This window comes from Rhodamnia argentea, chromosome 1 (assembly GCF_020921035.1).
Source record: "Rhodamnia argentea isolate NSW1041297 chromosome 1, ASM2092103v1, whole genome shotgun sequence".
NCBI lineage: Eukaryota > Viridiplantae > Streptophyta > Magnoliopsida > Myrtales > Myrtaceae > Rhodamnia > Rhodamnia argentea.
Window position 1 is genome coordinate 21,237,040 of NC_063150.1, and position 17,059 is coordinate 21,254,098.

General features: G+C 40.5%; 1 protein-coding gene across 1 annotated transcript in view; it reads left to right on the top strand.

Annotated features, from left to right (window-relative positions):
- LOC125314641 (putative disease resistance protein RGA4) overlaps window positions 1-17,059 on the top strand; it is a 233,081-nt gene that overhangs the window by 13,541 nt on the left and 202,481 nt on the right. Inside the window, exon 2 of the mRNA XM_048277486.1 lies at window positions 2,819-2,854. Within this exon, the coding sequence (XP_048133443.1) occupies window positions 2,819-2,854 (36 nt within the window). The remainder of the gene's footprint in view (window positions 1-2,818; window positions 2,855-17,059) is intronic.

The window sequence follows — 17,059 nt, forward strand, 5'->3', positions numbered from 1 at the left end:
TCCTGCAATCATACCTTTTATCTCACAGGAAGCTTACAAAATTTACTAAACATATATAAATAGTAGTAGATTGAGATGGTTTCTAAAGAAAAAAAGTTTTTTATTTATTTATTTTCATGAAATGAAATGCTTGAGTGTAACTATTTTTTGGGAGGAGCAAATGGATGCTTGAATTGTTGACTGAATTTTAATTGTTGATTTTCCTTTACCGTTTTATGCAGGGGTACTTTTGGAAATAAGAAAAGGTTTGTTAGTCGAGAGAATTGGCTTAACATTTTTAAATAAGATGAAAGGGAAATTTGTAGCTGCTGTTTACATGACATTTTTGTCATCAATTGGTTTTTTATTTTCTTTAAATTTCGATACAAAGTATAATAAATATTACGAGTGATTGTAATGCTTAATCCAATCATGTTAAATTTAATTTATATGATAGTGTGAATTTCTTGCATACGAATCAGATTATTGCTCAATCATAAACTATGAAATCATGATGATGATGTGCGTTTAGAACTGACAATTTGGGATACAAAAATTACCGTGGGATGAACATGGATATGGTACGAGTTTTACTGATCGACAGTAGCCCACCGTCCAACGTATGCCAGATCGACACGTGTCCCCGAGCTGCCACCACAAAAGTGCCGTGATTTCTATTCAAACTGGGGTGAGTTGCTTTGCTTTTGATCATAATGCTTTCTCCGTACGTTGATTCCAAAAGCAAATCAGAAAATGTCGCTTCAAAATTTCATGTCCGGTTGCTTTCCATTGTTCCGTATTGCAATTATATGTGACGCGAAACTTCAAGACCATCTTCCAAGAATTTTACAGTGTCGAGACCCACGCGTCTTTCACTCCCCACCAAACATTTTTTTACTCCAAAAAGCACAACGCAAAATGGCGGTTGCTCCTCCCCTCTACTTGAAAAAAAAAAGTTGAAATAAATTACTTATGCCATTAAAAGTACTCACTCTTTCAAAGAACGAAAGAAAAGTTGCTTAACATGTAAGGAATTAGATATTTTTCTTTCATTAATATATGCACAAGGAACGAAATGTCGCAGCTTTAATTTTCGTACAATGCAACGACAAGGTCAACGTAACATAGCCCCAAGCCCAAGCAGGATTTGATTATTTCCATTTTTTTTTTACAGGATACTGTCGTTTCCAGTTCTGACAAATTAAATTGGCTTTGCAACTTCAAAATCCATTTCCTTCTAGTGTAGGAGTGAGTGCTTCATCATTGACTGCCAATAATTTTCTTCGGCTACTAATCTAATCCTTCTAAACACTAACCACGTTCGCAATCGTCTCTATCCATAAGTAATAGAGGATCGTTAGATGTAACTTATCCGTCAACAACATGTGAATTTAGTTTTGTGCATCATATCCATATTCTCATTCACTTTGTGCATAATCGAGGAACATGAACTTTCTTGTCCTTCCATCGAACTTGCCATCATTCGGTTGAATAAAAAATGAGTCTGTCAAATATTTTGACAATAGGATAATTAACAAAGTTACATGACCAGCTTTCTTCTGGAGTTCGGTATCCGATCACGATCGAAAAGAATATGATCATTAGATAGTTTGTCGTACCAAGTGCATCTACTAGGAATTCCTAATCTATATCCATATTGGAGAGCATTTAATCCGCCATGACCCTCTGCTCATTGACTCTAGGATTACTTAAATAATTTTGGGTTTTCGTTTGGAAACTGCTCTCCACACGTGATCGAAGGCTTTTTTCCGTACTATTTTCATGTTCAGATGAAAATGGAAAAAAAAAAAAGAAACTAGAAAATTATCTCTAAGCATACAGGGCAACCTGCTTTACCCATAGGCTTTTGGGCTTTCCTCTTTCTTTCTTCAGTCCCTTTTTTCTGGACCCCACGCGTCTTTTGCTCTGTTGTCATCTAGTGGAGCAGCCGAGCATGCAGTAACATGGGGATGCCGTTGGCCTTTGCAATATATTCGTGCATGAAGTCGATCAGGAGGCACCGCCAAACCATTGTCTCCTAACAAAAGCATTCTCAAACACTCCTTAACCCCTGCTTTTGCCTTTTGGAAATGGCTGGAGCAGCGCTCTCCTGCATTGCCACTGCCGTACTGAAAAGCCTCGCCACTGAAATTGCGAAACCTGTAGGCACCTTCGCTTCTCAGAAGGTCCAGTCGCTCTTGCGTGTCAAGGACGACCTCCGAAGCCTTGAGGGCACCGTCAAGACCATCCAAGCGGTGCTTTTTGATGCCGAGAAGAAGCAATGGCACAACAACCAGGTCAAGTTCTGGCTCGGGAGGCTCGAGGACGTGCTGTACGACCTACAGGACTTGCTCGACGATGTCGCGATCGAAGATCTGAGGCGGAAGGTCACTCCCGGCAACAAGATGTCGAAAGCGGTACGCGTTTTCTTCTCTAAATCGAATCAGCTCGAACATCGCCTCGGAGTGGCCAATAAGATTCAGGAACTAAGGAAGACACTGGATGAGATTGAAAACGATAGTAACTTATTAAAATTAGAGCGGCATCCGGAGGAAAGAGTGGCCATACGGAGAGGAAAGAAACCTGAACATCCCTCGCCTGATGAAAAAATAATCGGTAGGGAAGAGGACAAAAACAAGATCAAGCAAGTCTTGTTGAGTTCCTCCCCTAACAAGGGCGTGTCATTTGTAGCCATCGTTGGTAAAGGAGGTCTTGGGAAAACTGCACTTGCACGACTAGTGTACAACGATGGGGAGGTAAAAGAACATTTTGGGCTTAAGATGTGGGTGTGTGTATCTGATGTCTTTGATGTAAATTCCCTTATCAAAGAGCTACTTAAAAAAGCAAATGTCGACTGTCAAGGCCATGACAATGAAGACTTGCCAAGTCTTCTTCGCGAGACTCTAGGGAGGAAGAAATACTTGCTTGTTTTGGATGATTTGTGGAATGAAGATCGGCATGAATGGTCGAAGCTTGGAGATTGGCTAGAGGGTGGTCAATGGGGAAGCAAGATACTTGTAACTACTCGCAGCCACGAAGTTGCGAAGGTCACGAATGCGAAATCTGTTATCCATGATCTGCGCGGCTTATCTGAAGATGAGTCGTGGAACTTATTTAAGAAAAATGCTTTTGAAGAGGGGGAAGAATCATTAGACTCGGAACAGGAGAAGATAGGTCGAGATTTAGTTAAAAAATGCGCCGGGGTTCCCCTTGCCGTTAGAACTATTGGAAGCCTTTTCTACGGCAAAAAGAAAGTTGAATGGCTCCATTACGAGGGGCGTGAACTTCTAGAAATACCAGAAATTGATGAGAAAGATGATGGAATAATGAAAGTCCTCAAGTTCAGTTACGATCATCTCCCCTCACGCTTGAAACATTGTTTTGCATACTGCTCATTGTTTCTGAAAGATTATGTCTATAGTAAAGAGATGATGATACATCTTTGGGTGGCACAAGGCTTTATTGAGTCACGCAACGGGGAGGATAACCTTGAAGAGATCGCAGATATGTACTTGTCGGAACTGCTGTGTAGGTCATTCCTCGATGTTGAAAGACAAGGCAAAGATGGCAAGGTCATATTTTTCAAGATGCATGATCTCATGCACGATCTTGCCCAAAAAGTTGCTGGAGGTGAATGCAAGATTGTTAATTTTAAAGGAGGACATAATGATAGAGGAATTCGACATGCGTCATTTACTTCAGAATTTTTCTCTGAAGAGAAAACGATGTCTCTGCTCGATCTACACAAATTGCGGACGCTAATCTTCTTGCGAAGTCCATGGCCTGTACTCACCTTCGATAGAGTTTTTTCTGGGGGTAAACATTGTCGAGTGTTGCATTTAGACTATGCAAATATTCCTCTCCTTCCTTCCTCCTTTGAAAAGTTGAAGCACTTAAGGTATCTTGGTATTGATAAAAACCAATCTGTTCGTAGTTTGCCGGATTCAATCACGGATTTGGTGAATTTGCAGTTCCTTAAACTCGTTGGATGTAGGTACCTTAAAACATTTCCAAGAGATTTGAGGAAATTGGTCAACCTTCAATACTTGTGTATTCGAGAGTGTTGGTCGGTGAGCCACCTACCATCCTTGAGTGAACTCCCATCCCTAAGGACGTTGATTCTTGGGAGCTTGCATGACTTGAAGTTCGTTCAACGGACAAGTGACGTGGGGCAATCTAAGATCGCACGCACCTTCTTCCCATCTCTTGAGAGATTGGAACTAGAGAGATGCAACATGCTGAAGGGATGGTGGGGAAGTACGCAAGTAATGAGAGCATATCAAAAGCATCACCGGGCCGACAATTCACCGTCATCCTTCCCAAAACTTCGGTCCGTGAGAATATTGAACTGTCCCCGGTTGAATTTCGTGCCACCATTCCCCCAGGTGGAGTGCTTGACCGTATGGAACGCGGAAATGTTGGAAATAAAGCCCGATCCAAATTGCCCGTCAGAAGCCGCGATGGGATCCGCATTCACCAATTTCTCTAAACTAAAGCGTCTATCTTTTATTGGTAGGATTGTGGAGTCCCCGGTGCTCGAGAATCTACTCCGATCGGCCAATAATCTAGAGTTCATGGACCTCTATCGTTGCGACATAAGGAGCTTCTCTCGTGGCATGCGACACCTTTCCTCGCTCCGGGAACTCCACATTATCGATTGTGAAGGACTCCATTTATTGTGCGAAGAAGACCGGCATGACACCCAATGGCCATTCCTCACGAGCCTTCATGTTCTTGAGATCTCTTCTTCTCTGGATTTTGTGCAATTACCCGAGGGGATTCAATATGTCAAGACACCGCAATCTCTCGAGATTCGTGGATATCGGGGAGCGAGTTTGCAGGAATGGATTGGGAATCTCTCTCTACTCGAAAAGCTTGTATTATCTGATCGTGAAAAATTGGAGCATTTGCCATTTGAGATGTGCAACCTCACACGCTTGAAGGAATTGAGAATCATTCGTTGTCCCCTTCTGAAAAAGAATCACTATGAGGATTGGTCACAGATTGCGCACATTCTAGTCATTGTCCGGGAGGATGAAGTGGATGAATCCGACTATTAGCATAGAAGGTAGGTGAAAAGACTATCACCTATCATGTGTTCCTTTCAATTATTATTTCTTCCATTAACTAATTTCTCTTCACCATATTCGCAGTGCACATTTATCGAAAGAAGAAAGCGTCTCTCCGGTTCGCCACCGACGTCGTGTTCGTGTCGAAATTGCTGTTGTACATAACCTTCCTCGTCATGTTGCGCATGTGGAACACCTTCTTTGCCGCGTCATCTTGCTCGTGGAACCTCCTCAATCCCTCCTTCATCTCCGTCACGGCTGCCGGAACTCCGGGATTCACCACCTGGAAGAACCCCAGGCGTCTCGACGCGCGTCACATCCTCTCGATCGCCTCCTTCCTCTTGGTCGGGTCACGGTCAATTTCGCCGAGGTCAATGATTGGGACGTTGAGATTCTCGGAGCCGCCACTTGATTCGGAGTCGTCTTCGGATGTCTCCCGTGGTCGGATGAAGAAATTCTAGGGATTTCGGTGATCCCGGCGTCGACCGAGGCCTTTGATGCCGGCTTTCGAGTCATCGTTTGCTCTGTCGTAGCTCTGCTCGCTAGAGTCAGAGGCCAAATCGATAGTAGGCATTGTCCCCCCCCTCTCTCTCTCTCTCTCTCTCTCTCTCTCCCGCAATTCAATTTCATTGTGAATGTAAATTTGTTGGAGATGAGTTTGGATTATGAATTGAATGTTATGGAGACATTGCAACGCATGATATGAGCAGTTTCTTTATAGCCGAGACATGGCAATGCATGATATGGCTCATATGATGTGATTTACCGCTTGCTGAGAAAATTACGGTGATGTCTAATAAATGGCTGATTCAATTGCCATGTGGTTGATTCTGGTTATTGTCATTGAGCGAGTTGGAGGCCGGCAAGAATTCCACTTTTTATCCTTCTTGCACAAAGTGGATTCGAAGGCGATAACATATTTCTTTCGATCTTAGATTGGTATGTGTTGATCTTCCTCTCCCTCTATTTCGTGCTCTCTTTTAGTTCTGCTTTTGTTTAGAGAATGATCTTTGCTTTTGAGAGTTGTGTTGCTGTTGTCAAATTGAGCAATATAAGTGTCGATTCTTGAGCGATGAAAAAAGGCAATCCTGTTCTATGGTAGTTTTACCTAGATGAACAGATGGGCAGACTTTTTTCTTCAAATACGAATATCAATGAGACCACCTTTATAAATTTACACAATCTTCAGCTTGAAATCAAGAAGCGCTGAAGCTCCATCTAGGCCTTTGGAAATGTAATGGGCAGTGGAGTTTGGAAGTGCGGTCTCCTTGCAGATTGGTGGGTTGTCTGCGACGTTAATTCATTGATGGTTCCATACGACCATGGAGTGTTGCCCAAGAAGCATGCCACCGACACTCTCGGGCCTCTTAAACCGATTGTTTGTTGTGAGCCACGAATGCAACATTAGTGAAACATTCTCGGTTCTTAGGTTAGAAATGAAGAAACACAGTTTCTATGTACTAGTATGATTGCAATCTTAATATTGATAAATACCAAAACTGCAGAATATCTAGAAGCCACATTGACCGCTCCCGTGAAAACGTTGTTTTCAACATACATCTGTTTCATTCGGACAATTTTGATCCTGTTAATGTGAGGCTAGCGGGATCTAGCGAAAGGTAGAATCAAGTTTAGATGAGTCAAATAGCTCTGTAGGATACTCGATGCACAAGTCATTTGGGAATGGTAAACACCGATTTTTCTTACCAAAGAAAAGTACAGATTGGGAAGGCATAATGTCATATTGCTACGGGGAGATGCCATGTCAATTTACTTGTTGAATTCTCAAGAGCTCTTCAACTAGCTTAGCATATGAGAGAGTACGGTAACAAAGGCGAGAAGAGGATCGCAGTGTGTCTACCAATCAAAACACGATTTACGAGAAACTCAGAAATGGACGATGATTATTCTGGCCGAAGCTACTTATCTGCAAAAGATCTCCAACGTTGGTCACTAGTGCTCCAGGTATTGGAGGAACGTCGATCCACCGGTTTTATGAAGCTCTTGAAGTCCTCCAATTTGATCTTGGCGGAGAATTGTGAGGAAGTCGTCGTCCGAATGCTCTGTCACACCCGGGGTCAACTCGAGTTGGGGGCATGGTGGATAGTAGTGGCACACGATCGAGTGTCCCTTTCCACACTCGATCTCCTTCAAGTGATTTGTGTGGAGTCCTAGCGCTTATGATAAGAGCCCGGACAAACGAGAGCCCGGTTTCATCACATGCTTTGAGTACTCTATTAGCATTTCTCTGCCGCAGATATTGCGATGCATGAGAGAATTAAGCTAGAGTTGCTTTCAAAGTATGGTTGGACGGACTCCTAGAGAACACGAGAAAGGGTATTGGTATTTTGTATCAACTCGGGTGCAAAAGTTTGGTACTGCTACCGCAAGAACGCGAATGAAGTCAACTGTCGAGGGAACATCCTTTTTTCCCAAAAGACCAGGACGAAAACATCCGAGGTTCTCGTCGGTGAAAATGATCAATCATTGAGGAGTATCTTCTTGGTTCGTCTCATTGATAGCAACTAGATGCAAGAGTATACGCGCCATGACGGATAGATAAAATTTAGGCGAGAAAATTTGTACACATTCGGAGGTAGCAATTGCCTCACCCAACCGAACAAAGAACTGGGCACTTTCATTTCTAAGTGGTCAATACCTATTCGAGGGGAGAATGACCAAAACAAGTTCTAAACCTATTGCAATTATGCCTTACAATCCTATTTTTTTTTTTTTTTTGGCAATTGAGTTGTAAACCTTTAGCATTTGTACTAATTTATTCCAATCGGTGAATTTTGGTCGAAAATCACCGGCATAGACTCCGGCAATCCTATGTGGCAAGGCCGACACCGACAGGGGTAATTACTAATAGTGTTTTATTATCTTTTCAGTCCGATGAATGCAAAATATAAGACATGTAAGGAGCTCATAAACTTTTGCATAGCTATTGAAACATTGTATTTAAATATTATGAAGCATGATCAAGCACAAAAGGAGATCAATTAGCTATTAAAATAAATTTATGGAAAACCATAGGTAATAAATGAATTTTCTGACGAGAAAATCCAAATTTATTTCATTCATTACTTACCGGAGAGTTCTTTTTCCACCCAAAAACCAGAATAGCTCATGAATTAATAACTAATAATCCAAATTAAAGAAATCTTGTACACATAGGTTACCCTTGAGAAACGTACTAGAAACACAATAATCCAATTAGTATTTAAATTAGCGAACTCTCCTTAGTAGCCCCATTTTGGGTATCATGACTTCGAAATAAATACAAAAATCTTCGTAAAAAAATCCAACCGAAAAATTAGATTAAAATCATTGCAATGTTGCAATGCTCCTATTTTATTTAGTTTACACTAAACACCGAATCACAAGAATATGTACACTAACATGTTTGAAGCTATTTAGAGATGCATTACTTCATAGTTTTCAATATATTTTCTTCTGTGTCAATATCACAAATATATATTTTTTGTTAAACTTGTATACTTTTTCAAAACTCCAACTAAATTATGAAAAAAAAAAACTATGTATAAACCGGTGCAAAGAACAAGAGTTCAACTAGTAGTTTAGTATTCCCGAAACCTCAAAATTAATTGTTAAGTATCAAATTTGTTGCTGGTAAATTCAGTTTTCAAATCACATTCGTCGCCTAAGTTGCATTTGCCATCCCATGAATGGAAACTTAGGGCACACATGATAACACTTCTGGAATTGGATTTACGCTTTAGAAGTACTTTTGGAATAGAAATTGCCCTGGAGCTGAAATTCGTTTGGTAAAAATTTCTACTTCTATAACAAATTTCTACTTCTGAAGTTGTTTTACCACCAACTTCAGAAGTTAAAAAAAAAATAGCTTCTCCAACACAAAAAGTATTTCTCGCCTCACCCTCTTTTTTATCATACCCACATCCGCCAACCTCCACTGCCGTGGACCGTCGCCAGCCGCCGCCCATCGCCGACTTCAACTAACCACCGCCCACGACCACCGCCAATCGCCGACCATCGCATGCTCCCGCCCACCACGGACCTCCGTCGGCCACCACCCGCCGATCGTCCCCCGTAGCCAACCACCGTCGACCTTCGCCCATCATCGCCCATGACCGCCAACCGCCGCCCCAGCCGCTAACCATCGATCATCGCGCTGGCCGCAGCCCACGTTGTCAATTGGCCGTCTCCGGCCACCAGAGTAAAAAGAAAAAATTATTTATGAAAATTAAATAATATTTTAATAATAAAAATTATTTTTAAAGAAATTTAAAAAGTTCAAAAGTGAAGTAGAAATTTTTCGACCGCCGATAATAATTTTTCATAGAATATTTTATATTAATAACATTTCAGAAGTAGAAATTTTCAACCTTTACCAAACAAATTTATCTGATCCGAAATAATTTCTAGAGTGGAAGTATAAAAATCAACTTCTACTTCTTAGGAGAAGTAGAAAAATCAACTTCTACTTTTCGGGAGAAGTAGAAAAATCAACTTCCGGCAAGAAATTAATTTCTGAAGCAGAAGTGTTATCATGCATGCCCTAACCGGTACACGTCGGCCTGTGTAATTCACACATACGCATGAAGGTTACTCTAATAAAGGCTACTACATTTTTGTGTTATGATATTATTAAAGAAAAGTCAAGCGTAAATTTGTCTTGTGGAAAATATTATGATTTGAAAATAGCTATTTAAAAATGATCGATTGTGTCGCTTATAAAGATTAATAAATATAAAAATATTTTAGTTATTCGTGAAAATATTTAATCATAACTATTGTCAACAACGAAAATATTTTTTATTGATAGATTATTTCAAGTGATACAATTAATGAGTTTTAAGAAAATATTTTGCAATCATTTACTTTCTACGAAATAAATAGAGAGACCAAATAAACGGAGAGTAATTTGTTTATTTTGTAAAAAATGAATCTTACGCAAAATATTTTTCAAAAAATAATCGTTTATATCATTTAAGATAGTTAATAAATAGAAAATATTTTGATTATCACCAATAATTTATGTCTAAATATGTTCATGGGCGACGAAAATATATTTCGTTCATTCATTTTTATAAAAGATATAAGCGATATTTTTAGTAAAGTATTTTTTGACTTTTTTTCCGCGAAATAGAGCCTAAAATGAAAAAAATGGATTAAGACCTTGGCTTCTCGGTGCCTCCGGGTTGGACTGAAATCACTGGACCAACCAAAATAATTTTTTGTTTCTCCTATGTTGAAACCCTAACTAGCACCAATACGGACACGCGGCATGACACGCTAATACATTATTTCTTAAAAATAAAAAAACTTGACACGTTGGGACACGTTGTATATTAAATATATTTTTATATTTATGTGATAGATTAACATGTATATATAAAAATATCATCAATGAATTTCTTCTTCTTCTTCTTCCTCTATAGGGATGCACGATTAGCTTTTTTTTTTTGGTTAATTGAGTGTTGACACTCGATTTTTAATCAATTTTCTTTTAGTTTTATTTTCTAAAAATTCTCAAAAATTCACAAAAAATAAAAAAAATTAAAAAATCAACATTGGAAGCCTTGGCCAAGCATAAGGAACCAATTTTGAACAAAAAATAATTTTTCATATTTTTCACATTTTTTAATATTTTCGGAAAATAGAAAAATATTATAAAATTCATAGAAAATACTTCTCGAGGTCACAAAAATATAGAAAAATGTTAAATATTTTTATTTAAATTCCCTTTTCATATTGACCTCACGAAAAATCGAAAATCGAGTTCAATTTGAGGTGTTTCTTCACAACGCCGAAGATTGAATTTGCATAAAAAATACCAATTGAGTCTTTTTACTTGCAATTTTTGCACATTTATAGTCTAGACATTCAAGTACAGTCCCTTTGAACTTCAATTTGATTAATTGCACCCTCAATTGCGCGAATTGCACGGATTGCACAAAATCCCCAAAATATTTGCAATTTAGTCCCTCAATTTGCCAATTTTTGAAATTACTTTTAATTGGGGGACTTTCTCTGCAAAATTGGACTACCCCTAGGGTTTTAACACATTCTGAATCGATTGGAATAGGTCTCGTGGTCCAATTTGATCAATTAGACGTCCAATTGAAGTTTTCCCCGAATTGGGAATTTCGGAAAATTTGGGGCTTTTGCATAAATTGATGGGAAATTTTGGGCAAAACCACTTTTTTAGATAATATCCAGGGCCCTAAATCCAATTTTGAGGTTTAATTGCAAAAATTCCCACTCAATTTTGATTAATTTTGAAATTTTTGAAAAATTTACTATTCGAACCGGTTCAGACCGGTCTGACCGCCGGTCGAACAGGTCCGATCGGCTCAAACAGTGTCGTCTTCTTCCTCGGGGCATTTGTGCGCGTGAACGGTGTTTGGCCGAGATTCAAAGAGCAAATTGATCGGGCAATCGACGATAATCGGACTAATTAACTTGGGCGTTTTATACCCGAGGTGATCATGCGTCGATTAAGCATGGTTTCGGGGGGAATGGCCGCCGGACGAGCTCCGGCGAGACGGTCAAAATCTCGGTGACGCAAAAAGTCAACACTCTCAATGCAGAATGCAATTCATGCTCGTTTAAGGCTCGACGGAGACTTGACGGCTTTGGACGGGATGTTAACTAACTCCGTCGCCGTCCGGCGACCTAAAACCACGTGATGGCACGTGAGAGGGCCTCGGTGAACACTTGCCCGTGTGCGCGAATTTTTTGAAACCCGAGTATAAAAAGCGAGAAGATTCCGGAGCGAAAAAGGCTCATTCGTGCTCGCAAAGTCCAACAGAATAGAGAGAGTGTGAGTTAGATAGAGAAAGAAGTTCTCGTCGACCTCCATTGACGAGAATTCGGGCGAACACCGTGAGGTCTTCGCCCAATCGATCCAGAGCAAATCAGAGCCTGCGATCAAGTTCAAAAGTTCACCGGAGCCGAGGAGAAGCAATCGCAACCGCCGGATCGGCTCGACATCTTCAAAATTGTTGAGTTGATCTCCAAAGCTTCATTCCGCACATCCATGGCATCACGAGTTCATGAACATGATTAGTGCAATTGGTGTGTGCGTTTTGGTCTCTGAATGATCTTGACCGCTTCTGCATATCCATTTTGCTTCGATTTTGCATAAATACTTCCAATCGAGTCCGCGAAATCCAACCTCCATTGCTATTTATCGTCGAAGCTCGTCTAGACAAATCTAGACCAAACCAGGTCAATCTGACCTGCAGGTAAGGTTTCTTAACCTGATTTGAGTGTTTCCTATCGTTTAATTAGCCTATCATGCTCTGAATCTGAATATTTGAACTCCGAGTTGAGGTTCCGTGCGTAGTTCATTTCTCGCGATCCGTTCGGTGAAATCGCCTAATTTTTGGATATGTTGTAGAGGAGGTCGAGTCGAGTCGATTGGCGGTAGTCTTGCGCCGATCCGGCGAGATCTCACCGTTGGATCTCGCCGGAAGGATTCGGCCGTCCGATCCGGGCGTCGTCGCGAGGTTGAAGAAGATGCCGATGTGGCGATCAACAGGTCAAAAGAGCTTACGTGTCGTGTTTCTATTCGTCCAACTTGGATCCGAGTTAGCTCGGCCGTTGCCGCGAGCGAGCCGACTCGGACTCTATCCGACGGTCGACATAATTCGGCATATTTGATTTAGGGCCGTCGGATTAGTATTCTTTATATTTTTGGATATTAGATATATTAGAAAGGAAATAAAAAAATCAAATACTGCGTCGTTTTTAGTTAGTGGTGCGCGACGTCGTTTAGGGCATATAGAGCGGAAGCGACGTCGTTTTGGGCTTTAGAATGGACGAACGGTCTAGATTGGTTCTTAGTTTTAATCGCATTTGTTCGTCCTTTAATTCATACGGTGCCGTTTAAGCATAGGTGAGATGAACGACTCAAATTAAATCTAGGTTAGATCGTGACCGTCCAAGGTTTTAAATAATGCGGCGCCGTTTTGAGTAAAAGACCAGAAGCGGCGTCGTTTTGTGGTTTAGGAGTTTCAACGGCCCGGATCGGTTCTAGCTTGAATCGCGGCCGTTCATTAGGTGTTTAATGCGACGTCGTTTTTGCGAGCGGAGCAGATGCGGCGTCGTTTTGGGTTTAATGAGCACGGACGGTTGAGATTAATTCCGAAGTTGATCTCGGCCGTCCATCCATTTTCTTTATATTGGGAATATTAGAAATTAATTTTAGAAAATCAAAAATAAATAGAAAATATATACGGTGTCTTTTTTTAGTGTGTCGCGAACACTCGCGGGCGGTCGGACCGGGTTGACCGACCGTTGACCGGTTTGACCCGGTCCAGAATATTAATAAAAAAATAATAATAAATAAATAAAAATTTCCAAAAATTCCAAAAATTGCAAAAATACTTAGAAAATTCACAAAAATTCCCAGAATTTTCCAAAAAAATTCTAAAAATTCCTAGATCGATTCGGGACTCATAAAGTCTGGATCAAAATTTTTTTGAGACTTCGAGGGTTGATCTGTGTCGATCCGAAAAATTTCTAAATTTTTAGAAAATAAATAAAAAATTCAAAAAATAGAAAAAATTAGAAAAATTATGAAAAATCACAAAAAAATAGGAAATGGCCACATTCAACTGGCCAAACTGAAATTTTGTGATTTTCGGGTCCCGAACCCCCAAAAATGACCATTTTACCCTTCTGGGCCTTTCGCCCCAAATTTTCGCCGAACCACCCCGGAATTCAAATTTGACATTTCTATGGGCCAGTAGGGCCATTTTAGACATATCGAGCCTTGATTGATTGATTTGATTGATTCCGGTTATGTTGATTGCGCTTTTAATTTTTTGATTGTGATTGATAGGAATAGTAAAATTCCCATTTGCATGTATACCTAGAACCGTTAGGGCCTACCTCACCCGAAATTGAATCTGCATGAACTCTTAGGTTAGAAAATCACTCGACATCGGTAACCGAAAGGGCGTCGATGAAAATCTCGGCGTAACCAAGTCCCCGGACCCAAAAATCTCTGGTTTTCGCGGAACCGAACGGTTTCTCCCGACCGCTCGGTAGGGTTTTCCGATCGTACCTTCCAATAAATCGATCGGTGGCGACTCCAATTGCATGTACACATCGCACATGCCACCCAACCACACTAAGGTCGATTTCGATAACAATTTTTCTCCGACATCACGATTCGAGTAATGGGTCTTGGGAGAGACCCGCGATCCTAAAGGTCCGCTTCCAACCGGATCCAAAAGGTCGGCTCGTTAACCCTCTCGCAACCGGGACTTTAAACCAAAATCCCGGAGGGTCGCGACATTGAGTATATTAATTTTGTGGTAATTGGGTATATGACTTAAGTATATATAAATTTGATAATTCAAATTTTGACCCTAATTTATTAAAAATATTTAAAATTGACCCGTGCATGTCTAAATAGCACCTCGAGATACTAGATTTACGTGTTGCTGGCGTTTCTAAAGCGCCGACCACGTGTCGGTCACATGTCAAAAAAGTGTCGGACATAACACGGCACGGAGGCCCCTGGAGAGTATCAATACTTTTTAATTGAAACCTCGTTGGCTAGCAATTAAAGGGGAAAATGTAGTCGGCGGTAGCATCGGCTCCTGTCTCCATTGTCAATTCTCCAAGTAATTCAATATTTTTTTACTAGTAAATCCGAGGAAAAAGGAGAGATTAAAGGGGAAAATAGTTTTGGACAAGACTCACGAGGAGACAGGGGAATGAACTCTTCGATATGGTGGAGAGGTCTCATAATAAGTTCTCTCCGCCTTCCCTCTCTTTAGGGAAGAAAAATATTTGGAGGGAACTTAGGGGCCTTCGGCAGGTGAAGGTAGACACCTGGTCGGTTTCAACTAAGGACCGTTGGGTAGGCAAGTATAATAGCCTCCCATGCCTAGAGTCACAAAGGAGAAGCTTTAGTTTCCCACTAGATGGACCCTTGCTTTGCACAATGTCTAAGTAACCAACTTATTCACCTAGTACCCCCGGTTACTTAGACACTGTACGAAGAGTGTCGGTGCTTCCTAATTGAAACCTCGTTGGTCGGAAAGTAAAGGCTTAATGTCGTTCGGTAGCATTAGCTCATGTCTCCGTTATCGGTTCTTTCAGTAATTCAATATTTTTTTACTAGTAAATCCAAGGAAAAATTATAGATTAAAGTGGAAAACGGTTCATAAAGGACCTTTTCAAGCAAATTCCAATTAATCCTATGCATGAATTTCCTCTTTCCGAATTGAAGTAATCTTATTCCTAATTCGTCTTTTTGCCATGTTTGTTAAGAAAAAAATTGACTTACTCTATGACTAGCGATATCTCCCTACTTTTAAACTTTGATTGATCCTATTCTCGTTATGTCAAAAATATAGGAAATATGGCCTATAAAACTTAAAAGAAGAATAAATGTTTTTATTGTCATAGAGAGATATTTCGATCATCTTATATTGTTCAAGGATTTCTTAATAAGGTTTATTTACTTTTTGGGTCCTTCCACAAGATCGATAATATTTATGGAACTACAATATCATTAATTAGGAGTGTGCATGATCGGGGCCAGTCCGGTCCCAGCATTGAACCGTAAATCGGACCGGTAGTCCCCGTCCCCAAATTTGGGAATTGGACCGGACAGGGATCAGCAGTTCGGTCCCAGTGGGACCGCTAACTCCAGGTGCTTATAGAAATCTAACCTTGGATCTATACTAATAACTTCAAATCTCAACCATCCAATCTAATAAAACATATAAATGAGTTTTTATAATCCTAAAATAATGAGAAAAGAGCTAAATTATGAAGAAAAACACTTAAGACAACTGAAACAGGATTATGTTCTTGCATCATTTTCCTTGAGTTAGAAAGAATCAAGCTCAAAGTGGAATTACAATTGTACTTCATTGAATCCAACCATGAACAAAATAACGGGTTTGCATATTATAGTCAAGACAAAATACAGATTGAGTCAAGATAAAGCACGATTAGAGACTGCATATTGACAAAAGGCAAGAGAAGGCATGAAGCAAGCAAGCAAGAGGCAGTATCACGAAAGGAGAGAGTGGGGAGGCGAAGGCGAAAGGAGCGATCATCGAGCAGAGCCGCTTCGTAAAAGTGAGACACGAGCGTCAAACGAGAGGAGAGGAGCTAGTGTCGAAAAGAAGATGGAAAAATTAGGTTAACTAGTCTTTCAAAAATTTCTACTTTTTTTTTTCTAATTGTATATGTATTATATATACTCGGGGCGATCCGATCCAGTCTCATCCACCATGAAACCGGAGACCGAATCGCCCCCTCAAGGACCGAACCAACCCGGCCCAACTGGTCCGATCCGATCCAGTTTGTTCATCCCTATCATTGATGTTTTATACATAACTGGTTGACAATTTCTTAAGTTGAGAATAACAAGATACCGAAAAGAGAAATATTGATTGTTGTGTCTATTTCGTTATACTAATAAATAGTGCATGAACCTATTTATAGGTTTTATGGGATGCTATTAAGATAATAATAGCAACCGTAATCAATTAGAGATATGCATAATCCCGATAAATATGGAGAATCAAGGGGAAAAGTACACTAGAAGTGTCATAACTTGTGTACGGCGTTCACTTGAGTGCCAGAACTTTCAAAACGTTCACTTAAGTGCCATAACTTTCAAAAATCGTTCACTTGAGTGCTACGTCGGAGCAAAATCGTTCATTTGAGTGCTACAATAACTTTTCCGGCATGCCACGTCAACTTTCCGGCGTGCCACGTCATCTTTTCGGCGTCTACGGTAGCTTTTTCAACGTGCTACGGTAACTTTTTCGGTGTCTACAGTAACTTTTCTAGTTGCCGCTATCGCGACCCTCCGGGATTTTGGTTTAAAGTCCTGGTTGTGAGAGGGTTAACGAGCCGACCCTTTGGATCCGGTTGGAAGCGGACCTTTAGGATCGCGGGTCTCTCCCAAGACCCATTACTCGAATCGCGATGTCGGAGAAAAATTGTTATCGAAATCGACCTTAGTGTGGTCGGGTGGCATGTGC